The sequence below is a fragment of the Nipponia nippon genome, unplaced genomic scaffold (genome assembly GCF_047370975.1).
Source record: "Nipponia nippon isolate SJK-2023a ecotype South Korea unplaced genomic scaffold, ASM4737097v1 scaffold_4, whole genome shotgun sequence".
Classification (NCBI taxonomy): Eukaryota; Metazoa; Chordata; class Aves; order Pelecaniformes; family Threskiornithidae; genus Nipponia; species Nipponia nippon.
This window is the reverse complement of record NW_028262358.1, coordinates 94,207,639-94,226,000: the sequence shown is the minus strand read 5'-3', so window position 1 is coordinate 94,226,000 and position 18,362 is coordinate 94,207,639. Positions and strand designations below refer to the sequence as shown.

The window sequence follows — 18,362 nt, the reverse complement described above, 5'->3', positions numbered from 1 at the left end:
CCCAGGAGAGGAGAGAGAGAGCAGCTCACTGGGGCGAGCCCAGTGGAGGCCCACCAAGATGGCCAGGGCCTTGGAGCCCGTGATGTACGAGGGGAGGCTGAGGGAGCTGGGCTTGTTCAGTCTTAAGATGAGATGATTTGGAAAGGGGGAGGGTGCTGTGCAGACTCATTGCTGTCTGTAAGTACTGGGAGGGTGCGGAGAAGCCAGAGCCAGACTCTTGTTAGAGGTGTATAGTGAAAGGACAAGAACAATGGACACAAGCTACAACCAGAGAAATTTTGACTCTATCTAAAAATAATTTTTATATAATGAATTGGGAATTGAGTAAAGATGGGATATGCAGTCTCACAAATGGGAAAGCTAAATGAAGAAAACACTTTGCTTCTAGGAATTTGTCAAAAGTGAATAGGCGTTAGCTGTGTTGTATCTCCAACAGTTGGAGAAGAATGGGAATCATAGAATCATAGAACAACCCAGGCTGGAAGGGACATCGAAAGATCTCCTGGTCCAACCTTTCGTGAGAAAGGGAAACTAGATGAGCAGAAGAGAAGTTGCATAGATTCAGAAATAATTTCAGTAATTAACCACTCATTTTTAGGTGAGGACATACGGAAGGTTATTTCGCTAGATCCGATTTTGCATGCTTGGTCTTGGACATGCTTCTAAAATTGACCCCTAAGCTGTTGATTGTATGAGCCACCCCAGCCAAAAGAAAGCAAACAGAAAGCAGCCACTGTAGGTGGTTGATGAAAAGTCCAGAACTATTTGATAGTCTATACACCTGCACATCTCCAAAGCTTTGAATTTAATTCCCAGATGTGTAGTAGATGATGCTACATCTGTTGAAAGATTTGACAAAATGCTGCTAGAAATTTTGCGAGTTGTAGCCTGCTATTCTAGTTAACCTCACTTAAACCTTAGACTTCTATAGAAGGAAATTACACTCTCTGAAGGGTGAAAGAATGTTTAGACATTGCTTATTCTAATTTTTTGAAAGTAACTTAGAAAATACCATATGCTTTACTTTGGAAATTTTCCAGTCTCTTCATCTTCAGAACTGTAAAAATCACGTACATTGTACTGAGGCAGTGAGACTGGCAAAGACATGCAAACCATCTCCTCCTAGATGAGGGAGAAAAAGAATGTTTGGGGGGGGGGGTGGTATTAGGTAGTTTTTGTGCTACAAGTATAGAATTTTGGCTGTATGTCTGCTGTATGTCTCACAAAACATACAAGTATACATTAATAAAGGTCTAAACCGGGTGTTCTTGTTAATATAGGCAGGCTGCAGACTATTTGACAGGGGCATTAACATAGTAAGATAGTACATTAAGATCTTTTTCTGAGCTAAAAGTTATCAAGTTGGAGCTGGAAGAGCATTATTACAGGTCTCTATTAAAAGATGATCAAATAAAGAATTCAATTTGCTGAAATAAGCTGAGATTGAATTAATATTTCAAAACTCACTCCTGTTTTTTTTCTAATACTTGGGTAATTGGATGTGGCTTTCAGAGTGAAAGGAATGAGTTTTCTTTCAGTAAATTGTATCTGTATATTTTTCTCAATTGTTCCGGGTTTTGGAGGCCTTCACAGCTGACTAGTCATATTTAAAAATTAAAATGAAGGTGCTAATAGGGATAAATGTGTTAAAACTGGTTCTACAGAAGAATAGCGGGTTTGGCATCAATGAATAGTTTAGAATTTTTAAAGCCAAGACGACCCTTAGGCTGAATGGAAGAATGATTGACTACTGTTAACCGACAAAACTGTGGAAAACTGTGTCATTTTTTTGTAGAGGTTTCACACGTTTTTGAATGAGAGACAATCAGTATCCAAATGATTTTTTCTGTTTTAATCCCATAATAAAAATTCAGTGCAATAAAACTATTTTAAAGAATGTAATTATTTGAAGACTGTTTGTTTGAGATTTTTATTTTATTGTTTTCTATTCCAGGGTGAACGTGGCTTTGCAGGTAGTAAAGGTGAAGAAGGTGAAAAGGTAAATTATTCTGTCCATGCTATTTATTTTTTCCATTTAACAATTTCATATATGGCCAACCAAGTAGACCTTTGTTCTAAAGGTCTTCCTTAACTCTTTCATGAATAAAATTCTTATTTTTTTTGCTATGTAAATGATTCCTGAAATGCTTAAGAGCAAGGAGGTTTTTATGCATGTTAATTCGTGTCATCAGTGCTTCTTTCAGAACCAGTTCTTTTTTTTTTTTTTTTTTTTTAAGAAAAAATTTAATAATGAAGTCTAGCATAACCATAACCACTGGACTCCAGTAGTGTTTACTGCTACCTTATTTCTATGGTAACCAGTGAATGTTTATTTATACAGTACGAAATGCATGATGAGATGATACGTAGGTATTTATAGTACTTAATAATTGCTTTTATACGTTACAAATGCACTTATATAGAAACTTACTGTGTTGATCACAACTACTAAATGTTTTACACATTTCTTTCCTAAGAACATAAATTTACTGCAATAGCAAAATTTAATGTTTGCTACAGCATAACTGACTGCTAATTTTAAAAAGTTAATTTTCACTGATAAACTTCTGTGTACCTACACAGTAGTTAACATGAGCTTTGTCTCCTGCACACATCTGGCTCCAAGTGAATTGACTTGACTGCCAGCGGCCAAGCTGAATGTAGGTGCATCTACCTTTTCCTCAGACTGGGAGTTCAGTCCTTTTGCCTGATGGACTGGCATGTTGCCCTAAGGACATTCTTCGTCTCCCAACAGCCATAAAACTGTTCCGAGTGTAAATTCCAGGAGAAGCCTTTCCTTGTTTTTCACCAGTGGGTATTGGAAATGGAGCTTGAAGCAGTCTGCCCTAATTGCAGATGCTCTGCACTGGCCAGAAATAGTTCAAAAGTTTATGCATTAAAACGGGAACTAAACTGGCCCTGTGGAAGGCTGTCTTGGCTGACAGAATGCCAGCCTGGGTTGCTTTCGGTGATGCAACCTAATGTTCTTGTGTGGCTTCAGACAAGTAGGTCTTCACAGGTCATCAAAGGCAAGTCTGTGTTGAGGGGCAAGAGGAAGGAAGAGCCTGTTCTTAGCTTGCCTAATAGGAATTAAAGTAAGAATGGTGATAGCTTACGCTTGAAACTTCAGCTCCTAACGAAGTTACTGCCTGGTTACTGCTTTTTCGCTAGTTTTGGCTGATGTGGATTAGGCAACCTGAATTAAGTCTTTTCTTGGATCATAGATAGTTTCTCTGTGCTTCAGCTCACTGTCTGAAAAGGGTGCAGAAGAGCATTTCTGCTGAATTTATATGTGATAAAGAAGAAGAACGACAGATACTGCGATTCTGGCAATGTTCAGACTGAAGAAAATGGAGAGTAGGTGGCAGCTTCTGAATTTTAAAAAGTGCAATATACTTGTGAGTTTGGCTGCTTTGGACATGGGTATATTCACTCACCCACCATACTTCTTTAGAGGTGTCAGCTAGCTTTCCAGTGTTCATATTTTAAAGAAAGCATGTTCTGGATTAACAGAATTTAAGCAGATTTAAAATTGTGGAGATTTTTTTAGGAGGAAGTATTCCAGTAATCAGGAAGGAAGAAATATCAGAAGTAAAAACCAGCATCCATAGCAACTAAAATTTATAATGTAAAGATTCATTCTCTAAAAAAAGCACTTGTTAAGCTTGAGTGTTTCTAACTCCACTGACAGATCTGATTTCCTTGGTGGCATCGTTATTCATCAGTTCTGAAGGATTTGTGGATTTATTTTTTTCTTTTTTTCATAATTGCTCTGCAGCTGTGCTGTGCTTTCCTCGAATTTTATGAATAACTTGTGTTTGGACACACGCACGTGGTTCCAGCTGTTGCTGCCACTCTCTTTGCTTGATTTCTCTTATTTTAAGGCAGAGGCAAAATGACCCAACCACTGATGGTCACATTTTTCTTATCTGGAAGCTGAGTCAGCACATTTCAACCTTTTTTTTTTTTCTTTCTTCTCCTTTTGTCTTGTAACTTCAGAAGTTAATTAAAACATCCCATTTAAAAGTATTTCCAGTGTAACTATTAACTACTATAAGCTCCAGAGGAGCCTGCCAAGCCACTCTCCATCATTTATTAGCAGTCCTGGTCAACTGCAGAGGTCCCAGATGACTGGAAGCTAGCAAAGGTGCTGCCCCTTTACAAGAAGCGTCGGAAGGAGCATCCAGGGAACTACAGGCCTGTCAGCTTGAGCTCGGTGCCAGGGAAGGTCATGAAACAGATCATCTTGAGTACCATTACGCAGCACGTGCGGGACAACCGGGGGATCAGGCTCAGCCAGCATGGGTTTATGAAAGGGAGGTCCTGCCTCACTAACCTGATCTCCTTCTATGACAAGGTGACCCACTTAGTGGATGAGGGGAAGGCTGTGGATGTTGTCTACTTGGACTTTAGTAAGGCGTTTGACACTGTCTCCCACAGCATTCTCCCAGAGAAGCTGGCTGCTCATGGCTTGGATAAGTGCACTCTTTGCTAGGTAAAAAGCTGGCTGGACGGCCGAGCCCAGAGAGTGGTGGTGAATGGAGTCAAATCCAGCTGGCGGCCGGTCACGAGTGGTGTTCCCCAGGGCTCAGTGTTGGGGCCAGTCCTGTTCAATATCTTCACTGATGATCTGGATGAGGGGATTGAGTGTGCCCTCAGTAAGTTTACAGATGACACCAAGTTGGGTGGAAGTGTTGATCTGCTGGAGGGTAGGAAGGGACCTGGACAGGCTGGATAGTTGGACCAGGGCCAACTGTATGAGGTTCAACAAGGCTAAGTGCCGGGTCCTGCACTTGGGTCACAACAACCCCATGCAAATGCTACAGGCTTGGGGAGGAGTGGCTGGAGAGCTGCCTGGCTGAAAAGGACCTGGGGGTGTTGATTGACGGCCGCCTGAACATGAGCCAGCAGTGTGCTCAGGTGGCCAAGAAGGCCAATGGCATCCTGGCTTGTATCAGGAATAGTGTGGCCAGCAGGACCAGGGAGGTGATAGTGCCCCTGTACTCGGCACTGGTGAGGCCGCACCTCGAGTGCTGTGTTCAGTTTTGGGCCCCTCACTACAAGAAGGACATCGAGGTGCTGGAGCATGTCCAAAGAAGGGCAACAAAGCTGGTGAAGGGTCTGGAGCACAAGTCTTATGAGGAGTGAGGTAACTGGGGTTGTTTAGCCTGGAGAAGAGGAGGCTGAGGGGAGACCTTATTGCTCTCTACAACTACCTGAAAGGAGGTTGTAGCGAGGTGGGGGTCGGTCTCTTCTCCCAAGTAACAAGGGATAGGACGAGAGGAAACGGCCTCAAGATGCGGCAGGGGAAGTTCAGGTTGGATATTAGGAAAAATTTCTTCACCGAAAGGGTAGTCAGGCATTGGAAGAGGCTGCCCAGGGAAGTGGTTGAGTCTCCATCCCTGGAGGTATTTAAAAGAAGGGTAGACGTGGTGCTCGAGGACATGGTTTAGTGGTGGACTTGGCAGTGCTAGGTTGACGGTTGGACTCGATGATCTTAAGGGTCTTTTCCAACCTTAATGATTCTATTAACAATCTATTCCACTGTCCTTCAAATAAAAGGAGATGTACAAGTGGAAGGATCTTTACTTACTCAAAAATATTTTTAGACAGTTTCATCAGAAGCTACACATCGTGATTTATGAGGAAAGAGTGTGTTTTAAGGTTATGGGAAGCAGGTCTCAGCCCGGGCTTTAGCAGTTACTCAGTTTAGCCTTAATTCAAATAATTATTGAAGAACAACAATACTGTTTCCAGTAACGGAATCCAGTATTAAAAAATGTATCAACACCTTTGCATTTTAACATAGTGTCCCAAAATAAAATAGCTTTGTACTAATTTCTGTGTAACAAACATGATTAAAAAGTCTGGAACTTAAAATTTGATTATTCCTAATACAAAAAACTCCACCCCATCTTGCATATCAAGGAACAAGATAGTGCTTGCACACTGTTTTGCGTATCACCTAGAATGGGACACAGCTGCCTAAACATGGGGTACTTGCTATTTCAAACTCTCTGTGGAGGTAAATTAAAATGAACAATCCTGTATTTTTGTTCTGGTGACCATATAGGATAGGATATAGGATATAGGATTGAATACTTGAAACCAACGCAGCCTTATACCTCTCAGTTCACCAAATCAAACTAGATGACTGGCTTTTATTGTACCATGTTCTGCTTTGGCAGAGCAAGCTCTGGGGACATCAGGGAGACGTGGGCACCTGAGGTGAAAGTGATTGATTGTACATAAATTAAAGATGCAGGAGGCATCTATAAGTTAAGCTATTGAGGGAGATTCTTTTAGGCTGTTTAGAGGTTTCTTTGCTACACTTGGTTCCCCTTGAGGAATCCAGAAGTCTTCTTCCGCCCTCCTCCTGTTTTTTTTTGGTCTCGGATTGAACTTGGTTCTCTCTTACAGATGCCAGTAGTGGTAAGGGAAGCTGCAGAACTGCATGTGCAGGTGTTACGCTGCAAGTTTTCCCTCTACAGGAAATATACTCTCAGTGTAAATTTGTTTTAATTCTCCTGGTATTCTGCTTTCTTTCTATTGCTTAGATAATGACATTGTCTTATATGATAGTCTTATAGCTGCAACAAAAAATTGGTCTATCCTTCTATAGCATGACTGAAAAAGTATATGCTGAGAGAAATTTTAATTGGTTTGCTGCCAGGAAGGCAGACTATATCATGTGGATCCATCCTCATCCTAATACTGTCAGAATTGTAATTTTACAGTATGGGAAAGAAAGTATGAGTATTAAATTTTGTAATGATAGGAAGTCAGGAGGGGACTGATAATAACTAGAAGAAAGTTTTAACATCCAGAATGTTCTTGGCAAATCAGAGATGTAGCCTGAAAAAAATAGGATCCAATGCAGAAGGAACAAGTGCAAGGAACTACCTGTAGGGGAGAATAAAAATGAGCTGCAAAAAACCAAATCGAGTAGTATCTAGTCAGAAATTAAAATCCAAGGATTATTTGGAACAGAAGCTGAACACAGGTAGGTGAAATCAGGCAGTTGCAAATGAAAGACTCTGAGATGTTTCAAAGTGGAATATTGTCTTCAACACTAATTAAATAGTCTTGTGGTATTGATAAGGCTTCAACTTAAAGGATGTTGAAAGGAGAGCACTGAGAATGACTGGTGCTCAGGAATACAACCTTTGAGGAAGGATTTCATGAATGAAGATTACTTAGTGTAGACTCAGCTGAAAAGAAATATGTAAACAGTCTCCAAATACATAAAACTGCTGCAAAGAGGAAGGGAATGGTATATTTGCTGTGTCCGTAGTAGATAACATGCAAAGCAATGGGCTGAAAGTGCAGCAAGGAAGATGCTGTGTAGCCATAAGGAAAGGGGTTTTAATTTTAACGCTGCTGTTTATTATGGAAGTAATTTCCTCTTCCAGTGGTCTGCACTTTTTATCCTGGTTACAGAAAAGGGAGTAAACTAAAGAAAAGCTCGCTTCTTGAAAGTACAGGAGATAGATTATCTTAAATGATTTTCCTATATTCTGTTAATCAAAATTATGCAAGGTATCATTTACACTGATTTCTAACTGGATAAGCACAGAGAACAGCAAGACCATTTCTTTTTCAATGTATATCCTTGTTTGGTTTTAATGCCCAGTTAATACTTTTCTGTGATAAGACAGGAAAGTTCTGGAACATGTTGCCCAAAGTGGTTGTGCAGCCTCTTTCCCTGGATGTTTTCAAGACCAACCCTGAGCAACCTGGCCTGACGCCATAGCTGACCCTGCTTTGAGCAGGAGGTTGTGCTAGAGACCTCCTGAGATCACGGCCAGCCTCAATTATCCTGTGATTTTATAAATAGTGAACATGAATGTGATATTTTTCTGATTCGGCACATGTTCACATTATAAATCCACGTAAAAAAGGAGAACAAAAAAAAAGTTATAAGTGTTTGGGGGTTGTTTCAGTTTAAATATTGGCAGCCTGGGGTGTGAAGATACATTTAATTTACAGTATGGACTAATATTGTTCACCAGAATATGTTATAGGCAGGTTTTTTAAGATGTGTACATACATTCACACACTCTCATTTTGGAGCATCACATCTGGGAGTGACCAGTGCCCGCCCTTAAATACCCGATCACCTGTCAGCTGATGCTCTCTTCCTGATAGAAACTGTCGTGGAACCCGTGTTTGGGTAGCATTGTACATGGTTGCTTGGATGATGGGTGTGTATGCATTCTCTGGGATGTTTTTAGCTTAGGCTGCAACCCTATGAAACAGTTTACTTTGCAATATGAATAGTTACAAATGTTCAACATAAATGAAATCTAAAGTTGTCTTCAAAAAGTGTTAAGTACCAAAAAAAAAAAAAAAAAGGAGACTCTTAAAATTTATTACTATGAATTTTCCCATGCAGCTGTTGGGTTGTCTGATCACAACTCCATTCACCTGAGTTGTGGCAATTCCCATAGCTGAATTTCTGTCCCTGAACCTTCTAAATACAGTTTTATTTACAAGGTGAATCCTCTTGTTTCATTTTTACAGCCTTCTACGTATTGCTGTTTTCTTCTTTCTTTCTTTTTTTGACTGCTTTCTTCCGAATAGTGTCCCAATGCAAAGCAATTACTTTTTTAAAAATAAAATCAGTGTCAGTCTTTGACAATTCAGAGTATGGAGAGCCAGGCACGGAAATCAGTGACACATAAAATAAAACCTGCCTTTCCAATCAGACAGAGTTTCTGAGGCAGAGTTGTAAAAATCAGAGATCTCTGATCCTGATTTTGATACCTCTGGGAAATACTACAAATACAAAATGTTAAAAAGGAATAAAATATGGAATAGGTTGATACAGAGGATCGCATGCAGAGAATTGCTGTATAATGCACCAACAAGAATTTGAGCCTTATAGAAATTGCAGTGCAGTGAAGTTACATGTGTTCCTGCTTCGAGTATCTCACAAGCCTCCAAGTTGGAACTAAAAGCACAGAACCCCCAAAATAACAGAGTTTAAAGCCAGGGGAAATCCTGACAACAAGAGTCCACAAAATGGGCTTCCATTCTAACAACGAAGCTAGAAGCACCAGGTTTTCTTAAGACATATGCTTAAAGCTATGTCACAAAACTTGGTGCACCATTTAATGACTGTCAGTTTACTCTAAATAGAGAAAACCAAAATCCACCAAACAGAAACAAAAAGCAGGGGCTTAGCTCAAGCACCAGTTGGTTTGAGTTGCTTAAATGCAGCCATTGGGGAGGAGATAAGTTATCTTGTCACTAGCAATTAAACAAAAATTAATTTCAGAAATCTCAATACCTAATTATAAACGTTTTGTCTTTTTCTCGGGTAACCCTTGCCTCTCCAGCAGTCATCTTTTATGCTGTAATTTGTAGCTTCTCAGTTTGCTGAGGCACGATGTTTAAGTGCTTCGGTTCAGATGAGTGGGCACATACAATGTTTTGAGCTTGGCAGCTGTTATGAGCTTAACCAAGAAATGGACTCTAAGTTAGGTCTGAGATCTTGAAGCCTACAGAGGTTGAAATCTTACTGTTGCTGTGTGTTGTGGTTTAACCCCTGCCGGCAACTAAGCCCCACACAGCCGCTTGCTCGCTCTCCCCCCCAGCAAGATGGGGTGAAGAGAATTGGAAGGGTAAAAGAGAGAAAACTTGTGGGTTGAGATAAGAACAGTTTAATAATTGAAATAAAATAATAATAATAATAATAATAATAATAATAATAATAATAATAATAATAATAATAATAATAATAATAATAATAATAATATTGTAATGAAAAGGAAAATAACAAAGAGAGAGAAATAAAACCCAAGACAGGCAAGTGATGCAAATGAAAACAATTGCTCACCACCAACCAACTGATGCCCAGGCAGTCCCCAAGCAGCGGCCTCCCAGCCAACCTTCCCCCTAGTTTATTGCTGAACATGACATCATATGGTGTGGGATGTCCCTTTGGTCAGTGGGGGTCAGCTGTCACAGCTGTGTCCCCTCCCAGCTTCTTGTGCACCCTCAGCCTACTCACTGGTGAGGTGGGGTGAGGAGCAGAAAAGGCCTGGACTCTGTGTAAGCACTGCTCAGCAGTAACTAAAACATCCCTGTGTTATCAACACTGTTTCCACCACAAATCCAAAACATAGCCCCATACTAGATACTACGAAGAAAATTATCTCAGCCAAAACCAGCACACTGTGGTAGTAAATGCTGAGGCCAATTGAGTTGTCCTTGGTATCATTATCTCAATACCCCTTCCCCACCCCAGGCATGAGTAGCATATACATGAGCAAATGGGCTTGTTATTTTACAATTATTATTTATTTTGATACCTGAAGTGTGTGCATTACTTGGGAGTTGGAACTGGCCCAAAGCCAGTTAATCAGACAAATAACCTCTAAGAAGCCTTTTTTTAATTTGTTAAATCTGTAATTCAGTCTCTTATCTCCTGGCTCTTGCTTCCTTTGGTCACTTCAGCTAGTACTCTTTTTACCCAGGTCCCCTATTTTTCTGTCATCTTGTCTGCCTTTTTGGTTAGAGTATGTATTTGCTGTAGTATACTTCACAGACATGGTTCTTTCTGTAATTGAGCTAGAATACTGAGAAGTCAGTTTTGTGGGACACATGGAACCTGAGCACCGTATAAATTTCATTATAATTTGGCAGCATATGTGGAACAAATCTATATTTTATTTGGCATAGTGGCGATAGAAAAGCCAACACATTTACACGTTAATTATAGCTGAGCAAACATGGCTGGATTGTCACTAATAGATAATAGTGATTTCACAGAGCTGGGAAGTCTAAATTCCTTGTCTTGCTTAGCTGCTTCAAAATACTAGTATAAAATCCTTGTTTCTGTTTTAACTCAGAGAGGCAAGTAAGGTATGCTGTTATGTAGACTAAATCACAGTACTAGTTGATATCTCAGAAGTTGTGAGTGGTAGAGTAGGAGGATGGCTGTGCTCTGGAGAGGGACTCTTCAATTGCAGTTTTCCTGACTTGTTGCTTTCCTTTATAAAGCATATTCACCTCCATTCTCACACTTGAAACAGAGGATTTTAAAACTGCTTGTTATTGGAGTGGAGCTATGTAGCAGTATATGTGCTGTAATATGCACTTGTGAACACTTGATCTTTGGTGTATTTGTTATTTTACTGTAATTTTTGATTGATATTTCTCAGTAAAATGATATCAATAAAAAAGTTATATGTATTTGACTAAGGGAAGCTTTGAGAGTAAAACCAGAATGATAGTCATTCATTATTTCCAAAGTTTCATCCTTTTATCTTTCCTTTTTTTAATGTGTTGATTGTGCTTTTGCCTGTGTATACATGTGAGAAGAGAAAGAGTCTGGGGCTTGTCCAGCCTAAACGTAGAAAAAATTGTCATCTGCTTCATTTTCTTCTAAACGCAGGATGTTCTTTGTATATATTTACTATTTTGTGAAGTACAATTTGAATTATCCCAGGAAATAGGGCTTCCTCTATTTCCTTTAGAAGAGAATTCCTAATAGATCTTAGTGTCAAGAAGATTTCCTGGAGGTTCAACATTTTCTACTTCATCCTATCACAGCTAATAAAATACTCCTCTATCTTCCATCCATTCAGAATACGCAAGGCTATAAACTTCCAGTGTGTCTCCAGGTGTAGTCTTTTATTTCACTGTCTTCAATATCCTTTTCTTAAATAATCGTATTTGAAGAAGGAATCACCTTTCCTTTCTAAGGTCCTAGTTGAAGTTAGTCATTATTTAGTTTTTCTAATATTTTGATGTCTGCACCATAAATCTCAGTGGTGAAACCGGTCCATATAAGACAGCTCAAGTACTGGGGAAGCTTCCAATCTACTTGAAAAACAGAAGATATTACTCATGGATAGAAGACGATCGTGGACCTCAAAGGTCTATAATTAAAAATACTAAAAAATTACAATTAAGAGAAGCAGTTAGTAACCCTCCTGTGTATTAGTACAGCACTTCTATTTGTCAGCTGTAGATTCTAATAGAAATGCTTCACTCTGAACAAAAGTTTAGAAGAGTAAATTCAGTAAGCTGCAAATCTTGATGTAACTGTGGCCACTGCATATACAGACCTGTTAGCCTGAATGGTTTTTGGAGTAATGGAAGAATGTGCATTTTGCATTATAGACTAAAGGTCCAATTCCCTAATTTGTTTGGATGGTTGTGGAGTCAATGCCGCTGTGCTGAAAATGTGGCTCCTTACCTTTGCTAGCTATCAATACACGTACTTTATTGGGGGGGGCGGGATTTCTGAAGTCCTTTAAATCCTATTTCATGCAGTCAAGACTGGATGCTTTACTAGCTGGATGAAAACGTGAACGGAGTTTTTTCATACTTGTCTCTTAATGCTATATAGGAAAGTATTAGAGTTTTCCCTTTCTCATCTTGTAGCTATTTAGCCATGTATTTGCACCTTTTAAGCTTTGGGGTTGGGGGGAATGTTTTTCTTTGCTTTGTTTGCACAGTTGTTCTGCTCTGATGTTGTGGGTAGCATTTTAGAATTTTTTTCATGAAATCATATGAGGTTAAATGTTGTTTACAAGACAGCCATCTCAAGGAATGAGCATGCAAGTGTTTTTATTTGACAGAATGTTTTTTATTACCAAGCAGATAATATGCGATCACAAAGAGAGACACCTGTACACGGATATTCTAGGGGAAAAGGAAAAAGATATCCTTAATTCTACAGGAAGTCTCTACCTGTAGTAGAAGCAGTCGCATTGGCATTTATCCTAGTAAGCTAAACATTACCAGGGCTTATCCTGTAGTTCTGTGGTATTTGGCTTGATCTGGCCATCTTCATACTGTTTAACTTGCTTGCTCTTTGAAACAGGCTTAATCAAAACTGCCTGTTGGGAATAGTCCCTAGCCCGTGCTAACTTTCGAACTGTGCCTGGGAATTATATGGGGAAATGCTGATTAGACTCATTGAAATGTCTGCAAGAGACCTTCACAGCTGGGGTCTATCAATTTAATGATAGAGATGACCAAGTTCCAGGTCCCAAGCTGTATCACTGTTTAATTTACTTACATATACCCATTTGGTCAGATTAAAGGTTCATCACGTTCAGCATCCTGCTTCTAATGATAGCCAGAAGTGGTGCCTGGGGAAAAGCATAAGGACAAAGTAAGCAAGTACAGCGCTTCTCCCCATGTACTCTTCCAGCCTCTGATTATTTGAGGCTGCGATCTCAGCCAGATGTATTTTCAGTGAATTTAGTAGCCTTCAATAGACTTTTCTTCCATTAGTGAGTGCAGTTTTCCCTTGAATTCATGTAAACTTTAAGCATCTGCAATATCCTGTGGTGAGGAATTACGCCGTTTATCTTTGTGTTTGAAGGAACCACTTCCTTTTGTTTATACGGAATCTGCTTCCTCTTAATTTAATTTGGTGCCCCCTACTTCTTCTGTTGGAAGATTCCTATTCTCCTTTTCAGTATCAAGAATCAATACACATCTAGCATGCATGCCTGAGCTGTCTCTTCCAAATTGAAGAATACCAGCTTACTTAGTATCTCTTACTATGAAAACTTGTTCTGTATTTGATCATCCTTACTAGCTGCCTCTGGATGTTTTTGAGTTCTGTTGCAGTGTTTAAAGATGATAGAGACAAGAACTTCAGTGTATGTAATATCATAGTGAAATTCTTTTTTTGTTCTCTGTGCCTTCCTAATATCTCCCCACATGGAACTTCCTTTTTTTACCCTCTCTTTAGCTTCACGTGTGACCTCAAGATCTCACTCTTGGTCCTTTTGAACTGACCATTACCAGTTATTGCGTTTAGGAAGCTGTGATTGTGTTCACAGATGTTACGGCTACTTATGGGACATAAGGATTTTACCCTCTTCATCATTTTAAATATACCTACACCGAACTTAATTTTTCCTTCTTTTGCCATGTCATTTCATCTCATCGTGCCTGTGTTGAGTTTGTCACATTTCATCCTTATCGGTTTTATCCTTTATAATTTGGTGTCATCACCAGATTTAGTCATGTACCTCAAAAAGGTTTTCTTTATGAGGTTTGAGAGTAAACAATTCGTGTCTTGCTGAGAGCAAGATTAGTGGAGAAGTGACTTTGGCAATACCTAAATGCTGGTGTGAACTCTCAAACTCTTTCTGTCTTGGATTACAAATATAATATTTGACAGGTGCGTTTTTTTGGCATTAGAAAGGTATGTTTTTCAGTCTGACTTCTCTCCACCAAGACATGGTGTAATCTTAAGCTCTGAAAATGGCCATTTGCACATATTTGGTACAATTGAGTCTACAAAGCTCTCCAAATTCCAATTGCTCCCACAACATAGGAAGCCTCCTTCATGGTAGGCCCAGATGTGGAGCTCTGGGCAAGAAAGCACACGTGGTACTCTGCAGAAACAACCAAACCTTATTCTGGATGAGCTATCTGGGATATCAGAAGTATTGCAGCTTCATTAGTGGGCACTTTGTTGAGATGTAAGGTTTAATATCATGAGCAGAGTGCCAGGTCGTTTGGATGGACTGCTTCCAGTAACAGTTACTTCTGTGCGACCTTGGAGATTTCTGTGAAGGCGTATCTTAGCATCTGAGAAAATATTCTGAAGGAGCAAAGAAATATCTACTGGCGGTGGCAGAGAGCAGAGCATCATCCTGTCTGTACGTAGACATGTTGAGTTCCCAATTTCCATTTAACAGCTCTGAGGGCTGTGTAGCACCAGTGGGGTGAATGCTAGGGCTTGAGTCAGGGCACCTGCATACAGGAGAGAGGGTAGAGATGGGCATGGACCTTGAGTGGGCTACTTGGGGAAAACAAGAAGAATGAGTGGTGTATGTATGTGTACTTCCGAGAGAGATGGAAGAGACTGAGAGTAATTCAGAAGCCAGACTGGGGTTACATCTGTACTAAAGTGGGAATAAACCCAAGATTTGTAGTGTGTCCTAGCTCTGTCATTTGACTGCACTGCCTTCCAGAAGGTATGTGGTCTGGATGTAGTCTGTGAGTAGTAAATCTTACTCCTTTTCAGAGTCAAAAGTAGAATACAGCATTTCTGGTTTCCTTGCTTTTCATCAGCTTGGCTGGTGAATTGTTTGTATTCTGTGATGAGTGGAAGGTGTCCTATGCTCAGCCTATGCTTTTGGCTCATCAGAAGAGACGGGTTATCCTCTGGTGCGGCTACCTAGTCTTTTAGCTCAAGAGACAAAACTTACTGTTGTGAATTAAAATATTCTCTCTTCTAACTCCACAGATCATCTTTGGTGAAAGGCCTTGTAATTCATTATGACAGATGGTTTTCGTTGTTTACCGTTTATTAATCTGAACAGACTAAATTTAAAAAAGATGACTGCTGAGTCAAAAGATAAGAAATGCCAGAACAGAATTAATTTGCAAAATACACGTGACCTCAATTGGATTAGTGAGAGGCCTGGAAATAGCCCATCATATGAGTGTTCCCACAAGACAGTCTCAGAGAAATAGGTCTGACTGAAGTTCAACATCCAGTCATTTTTGTTCAAACTTATTTTCTTATCACTGTTTCTGGATTTATTTTTTTGGTCTGTTTGCTATTTTTGTTACTTGTTCTTCATTATCTGTGCCTTCTCTCTTCCCTTTTTTCTGGCTCATAACTTACCTTTCCTGTTGTGCAGACACCCACCCATACACATATTTGTCCATTCTCTTTCCCTATTTTACTTTTCCAGAAGCTGTTTACATTTCACTGATACCTTTGAATAATATATTTGAGGAAAGAGTTGTCTTTAACTGGAAGTGCTGTGAGAAGCATTGTAGGTACAGTGTACCATAATGTGAGTACTTCAGTTCCTTACAGGGTTCTGGGTAACTTCAGGTGGTATCATTGATCTGGTCTTACAGTTAGCCAGGACTGAAAAGTAGTTTCACATGACTGTAATTCTCAGTATTTTCTAACAGTGTAGTCTGGGTGGGATATTTCTTCTTGATAGGTGTAACTTCAAGTGAGTGTATTTCCTTGATTTCCAGTTGAGCGTGCACATATATACTGATACACTTGTATGTTTACATACATATTTAAGCCTGTAGTAGAACAAGTCATCCACTTCTAGGAAATATAATATATTACAGTCACAAAAAATATTTAGTAACATACCAATGAATAGATTTATAAATTACATAACTTCTGACTTAATTCTTTTGATTTACTGCAATGCAGTTATTAAAGGAAATGCTTTCTTTACCCTGAACTTTAAGCCAGAAAGGAGGCTCTGGAGGAAGAAGGCACTACAATAATAGATAGTAAGCACAAATGAATCCTTGCTGGCAGGTGCAGCGTAGTACTTTAACATAGCGAACTGAATAAAGCTCCTGACATGTGAGTCTCCTTTCCTTCAAACAGGAGGCAGTTCTTGGGAGCTGCTGAGCAAAGATACACTGTAAGACTGAGCTGGCAGGGCTCCACAGCAAGGAGGCCATCAGTACACTGCAGCTGCTACTATCAGTGAGATGATGTTGTATGCACTGTTGCAGAGGATTATTCGTTATGAACAAGAGAGGACTGACAGGTATGCAGTGAGAAGAGGCAATAGGATAATCTAATAAACCAGTATTGGTGCTGCAATATTAGAAAGCATCATTTAGTATCAATTGCATATATGCTTGTGCAGCCTTGTAGTTTTTATAGTTCAGCCTTATGTTGTGAGACCTTTTTTAAAAATTCTTTTATGTGATATTTCTAAAGTAAGCATGAATGCTGAGAAGTAAATTTGCAGATGAAATACATGTGTTTAAGTCAATGGGCTCCCTAAGTGGGCTCTTGCAATTTTGAGTGAGTCAATATCTGATTAGAGTTGTTTGTAATTAGGATAAGGATCAGAATTCATGAACAGAGGGTGATTAAAGAAGAAACAACAAAATGGCTACTCACATTGGTCACTGTAGAACAGGGGGTGACAGAACCTGTGTTCATGAATGTACCAAAAATAAAACTCGGTGTGTGTCTGTGAGCGGGGGAAGCTTTCCACAACCTGCAAAGACAGATGTGGTTGCTTCTACTGAAAAGTCAGCAACATATGTGTTTAAGTGTCTTTAAGTCTCCAAAGAGATTTTTTTTTCCTCCACTTAGCAGTAGTTGATGTTTGTTAAGGTAATACTGTCAATGATAAAAACAATCTTCCTTCCCCATCTCCTCCTTTCCAGCTGCTTCTTCCTATCCCCAGTGTCCATGTGCACTGCTATTGCAACTGTTTGTGTGATGCCTAGTAAAGCAAATAAATCAGGGGAGTGTTTTGACCAAAAAAAGCCTCTGTTTACTTGGTTATATCCCAGCAGATTTTGTTTCTCCAGACTGCTGTCTGGCTTTTCTTCAGCAACCAAGGTATTCCAGAAGAATAGGCATATTTTAATATTTTAGTGCTGCATATTTTACATATTTTAGTGCTGCAGTCCTATATAGATGACTTTTGGGGCTGGAGAAGAACAGTATGATTCCTTTTGGATGAAGCTAAACTGAAAGATGTACTCCGGGAACAAGCCTAAGGTGCTTCAGTTGCTAATGGCTCTTAAGTTCATGAAAGTCGACTAAAGCTACTCCAAGGCAGGCTTGGAATAGCTTCAACAAAATACATATAGTGTGAACATCTAGTACTCTGCATCATTTGCTCCATAGATCCTCTTCTGTTGTGCCACACTGTTTGCTATTGTAGACATACCTAGAAAATACCTACTTTGAAGACCTGACATAGCAGGCACACAAGTCAAGGGTATTAAGGCTGTTATCAAAGATCTGCACAAAAGTTAAAGAATGGTAAATTGTGCAGAAATACGTGTCTAATGTAGTTAACCCAATCAGCAGCTTTGTGCTGCTACTTTGTACAGGACACTCATTGGCTATCTTTGTGTATTCTTAAATTTTAGTTTAAGAAAGCAAAGCAGCTAGCTTAGAAGAACAGCTAATTTACAACAGAAGTTCAGAGTTTCTGTGACAGTAAGTGGAGACTGAGTTGTCTTAGATGTCTACAGGGAGCATATCGTTGATCTTCCTCATATGGTGAGGCATATATTGTGCAGAGATAAAGAAAGAAGTTTTGCCCTGTACCCTTTTATGAGTTTTATGTACTTATTGAAGGCCAGAGTTAACTTAAACTTGCTTCTGTTGTCAATAGGCAGCCAGTAGATACAGCCCAGATTTCCCTGGATGCCCTTTCTAAAGATGCTTCCTTCTCTTCAGTAGGTTGCAGAACATTCTCTCGCCTTTTTATTCTAGACCCATTGATTTTTCACACTTCACTGCACAGCGGTCCAGCTAGAACAGAAATATGATAATATTTTTCATGCACAGTACCCTATGGGCTGGTTGTATGGAAAGTTGCCAGGGAAGTGGGAACTGTGGATTTTGGTCCTCTTGA

General features: G+C 39.6%; 1 protein-coding gene across 6 annotated transcripts in view; it reads left to right on the top strand.

Annotated features, from left to right (window-relative positions):
- COL19A1 (collagen type XIX alpha 1 chain) overlaps window positions 1-18,362 on the top strand; it is a 208,568-nt gene that overhangs the window by 69,208 nt on the left and 120,998 nt on the right. For all 6 annotated transcript variants that reach the window (XM_087774800.1, XM_087774795.1, XM_087774797.1 and 3 more), the window contains one exon: window positions 1,955-1,999. In XM_087774800.1, the coding sequence (XP_087630926.1) occupies window positions 1,955-1,999 (45 nt within the window). The remainder of the gene's footprint in view (window positions 1-1,954; window positions 2,000-18,362) is intronic.